At 33.6% G+C, this 3,826-nt stretch overlaps 1 protein-coding gene across 1 annotated transcript; it reads right to left on the bottom strand.

The window, feature by feature from the left end:
* Window positions 1-495: 495 nt before the first annotated feature.
* Window positions 496-2,752, bottom strand: LOC107061507 (protein DETOXIFICATION 18-like). The gene is made up of 6 exons (XM_015310820.1): window positions 2,049-2,752; window positions 1,781-1,867; window positions 1,642-1,698; window positions 950-1,188; window positions 733-851; window positions 496-630 (listed from the first exon to the last, which is right to left on the bottom strand). Exons 1-6 carry the CDS (start codon window positions 2,750-2,752, stop codon window positions 496-498), a joined length of 1,341 nt encoding a protein of 446 aa, XP_015166306.1.
* Window positions 2,753-3,826: the final 1,074 nt, after the last annotated feature.

Here is a 3,826-nt window from a genome sequence, read left to right as displayed (position 1 = left end):
AGCTCTTGTATGGGTGCATTAGGCCCAAAAGATATTCTTATTGACACATACAATGCTCTGCTCCGTTATATAGTAATGTTAAATGAGTCATTTTATGAAGTTAATAGTAACATTAATGTCTCTCAATTATTGAAAAAAAAACTGCAAAGACAAATAAAAAGATTAATTTTTTCTATGATTTCCAACTATACAAACTTAGTAATGAATGATCAAACATAGTCTATAGTTATAAATGAGTACTTTTTATTATCTCCAAAAACAAACTCATACTAGAACAGCTAATATGCTTTTAAGGAAATTCAAGATTTTGATGTCATCAGGCAAAATGAGATAGTACTAATTAGTGTTGTGATCCAAATGATACCACCAAATAAGTGGTTAAACAATATCAAAGCTAATACATGTATTATTTTCTCTCATATACTTTGCGTACCAAATAAGTGATTAAACAATATCAAAGCTATACAAAAACTCCCCAAGTGGCTAAAGAACAGATTAAGCTGAAAGTTCACTTTCTCTATTGCTATTTGTTGAGCCCTCTAATTTTTTCCATGATCTAGTCAATAATACCAGTAGCGATAAGCCAGAAGTTTGGCAAGCTAGACCACATATCAAGCCAATCCATAAAACCTGCATCATATTTTTTTCAAAAACAAAAACTTTCATCAAGTTTAAATCTTGAATCTGTCTACACGATGACACAAATAAAGCATATGGCCGCATTTGAATTACCTGAGCATGTAGGCTGAGCTTGAAAACAACGAGGACTGCTATTGGGATGCCGATGAAATAGAATGCTGCCAAGTCGATGCACATAGCATAACGCTCCCACCCACATCCTCTAACCACCCCTGATCAATCGAATGACAAAGTTATTAAGCTTATTTTGAATGTCAAAACTAATAGTACATATATATATCTCCGGATATTACAGAAATAAAAATCTGACCTGATAAATTTCCTTGAGTGAATTCGAGTACAAAGGATATTAAAAGAAGAGGTACCATGGAGGCAAATTTGTTAATTATCTCCGCGCTATCACTAAAGAGGCCAGCCCAGGCAATATGATGATTCAATAGAGCCAAACAAAGTACATATACTAAAACAATAGTTTGCTTGAAAGCAACAGCCACAACATGTTTAGCTCCCTCAGGATTTCCAGATCTCAACTCCTTTGCAACTCGGGTGCTGCATATATATAATGTAAATGATTTATAATGTAACACTCCTTCCGTTTCAATTTGTTTGTCTTAGTTTGACTGACTATACGGAGTTTAAGAAAGTAAATAAGACTTTTGAATCTTGTATCGGTCTTGAGCGAAAAATATGTAAAATGTATCAAAATACTCTGTAATCTTATGGTTTTAAACATGTCATATGTTATGTTTAAATTAAAGACTTAGCAAATTAGGAAAGAGACATTCTTTTTTAAATGGACTAAAAAAATATATATAAAACAGGGGGAGTAATTGTTACTCCTAGTACATTATATATGCATGTTAAGCCTGCTATCTTTTTGGTAACTTGTCATAGAGATATATAGTTTACCTATAATATATCTTAAGAATATAACAATGTAAGTATTTATTCCTCCCGGACAGTGTATAAAAGTTAAACTCATATTCATGCATGGTAGATTACCTTACACCTACACTCATACCGGAAAATAACATGTGGGCAATGGCATGGGTATTTACACTGAAAAGTCACAACCAAAAAAATGGTCAGCCTTGCTGAATGTGAAAATGTGATATATGGTCTAAAGCAAAGAAGCTTTTACCTCATCGCAATTATGGAAATCGATGTTTCCGGGTTTGGCATCAAACCAGCAAATAACACAAGAATCTCAAAAGCGCAGTACTCCAAACTGCGTATATACATGTACATCGTCATTACCAACAACAGCATACCCAATGTAATCCCACAAGTAGAGTCAGGGGAGAGGGTAGAGTGTATGCAAACCTTACCATAGAACGAAATGAAGAGCAGTACACAACATACAGAAGGAAAGAATAGTAATATGATCGAGCACTACGTACGTTACTCACCAGATCATGGCAGCAGAGGGCATAGCCAATTTCAAGTTAGTAAGGATATGATGAAAATGAAATGGCTCGAAAGAGAAAGCGTAATCCCATTTGATATGTTTGGAGAAAAACATGAATAGACCAAAGATGATGAGTTGAATCCAAATGGAAATAGATGTTGCTAATGATGCTCCTTTAAAACCAAGACCTGTCCAATGAACCAAAGCATAGGCAATAATAGCAATATGTATAACTAAAGATGCCATTGAAAACAAAAGTATAGGGTCTAAAATTGAGTGTGCCCTAAGAAATCTCATGGCATTTTGCAAAAAACCATATCCAAACAATCCAGGTATAAGAAACTTCAAAAACAGTCCTGCTTCTTTCGCAATTTCATGATCCTGATGAAATAAATGAATGAGAATTGTATCTGAATACCACCAGAGAAGAGCTATCGCGGTTGAAAAGAAGAATGATATGACACATGATGTCTGCAGCAAAGTGTACGTTGTTGTTCGGGATTGTCTACATAATGTTTCGACTGCAGTATTTAATCCAAATATGAAAGAGAAACCAGTGATTACAGCCCAGGAAGTAGCGAGATTCGAGGCAGCTAGTTGAAGATTGCCAGCAAACATGACAGAAACAATATTGATGGAATAGAAACTAGTCAATATAACAATCAATGGCGATGAAATCATTGACTGATTCGTTACTTCCTCCATATCTATTATCTTATTAAAACACCCGTTTAACGTACTCAAACACCCCTCCGTTTTTTCGCTGGAGTTAGCCATTGATGAGGCGATACAAAAAGTAAATTACAGCCTTAACAGAAATGTAGACCTAAAGCTAATTTTTGGATATTATATTGGGGGAAGACAGAGTACTCATGAATGATGATGGTTTCCGGCAGATTGGATCGAATTTGGCGGGTCAAAATGTGTTACAGTTAATAAATTGACTCGTCATTTACACAAATGCCCCCTATTTTGGAAGTAAATTGGTCATCAACTTTGTGTTTATTATTCAAAAATTTATCTTAGCTTTCACAAAAGTTTGTTAAAATCCAACCTAAAATGTGAGAGAAAATAATAAAAATAACACTTATGTTTGATGGTAGATTCAAAATGGTCTTTCGAGTTTGTTCTTCAATACTTCAAGAAAAAAATAAAGTGGCCAAAAATACTTTACACTAATAACAAATACAATATTTTTTGTCTCGACAAAAATTTGTATTTTCGTATTATAACGTACCATAAGTTATTTTGTATAAGGCATAGCATGTTATATTGTACGGCATGAGTAAAAATTTAGTTTTGGAACTCATATATTATGACGCAAAATGCATAATTTAATTTTTAACCAAACTTTTTTGCCTTGCAAAATAGGTCATAGAAATACTACAAACTTTTCTTGCATAACTTAGTTCCTTCATAACTCCTGTCAAGCGAGACAACGATTCTTTAAACTTATGTTGAGTGAAACAATGGTTCTTCAAACTTATGCCGAGTGAATTAGGTCCTAGACAAAGATACTTTTGTCCACAAATTTTCATTAAGTAGCTTATTTGAGTGCAACAAGGAGTTGAGTGCAAAAAGTTAAGATCACCCGATACCATTATGTATTTAGTCTAAGACTAATACTATAATTAGTATGAACAACAAATACATGGATAGAGAAATATTAATTGTTAGTTTCGCTTTTTTCGTGATTATGTTTATTGGCAATGAAAAGTATATGTCTTAGAGCTTTTATGATGACACTAACCCATTAAGCAAGGTGAAGCACTTAATATG

Source organism: Solanum tuberosum, unplaced genomic scaffold (genome assembly GCF_000226075.1).
Source record: "Solanum tuberosum cultivar DM 1-3 516 R44 unplaced genomic scaffold, SolTub_3.0 scf00147, whole genome shotgun sequence".
Lineage (NCBI taxonomy): Eukaryota > Viridiplantae > Streptophyta > Magnoliopsida > Solanales > Solanaceae > Solanum > Solanum tuberosum.
Note: the sequence above shows the minus strand (reverse complement) of the source record. Positions and strands in the feature narration are given on the sequence as shown.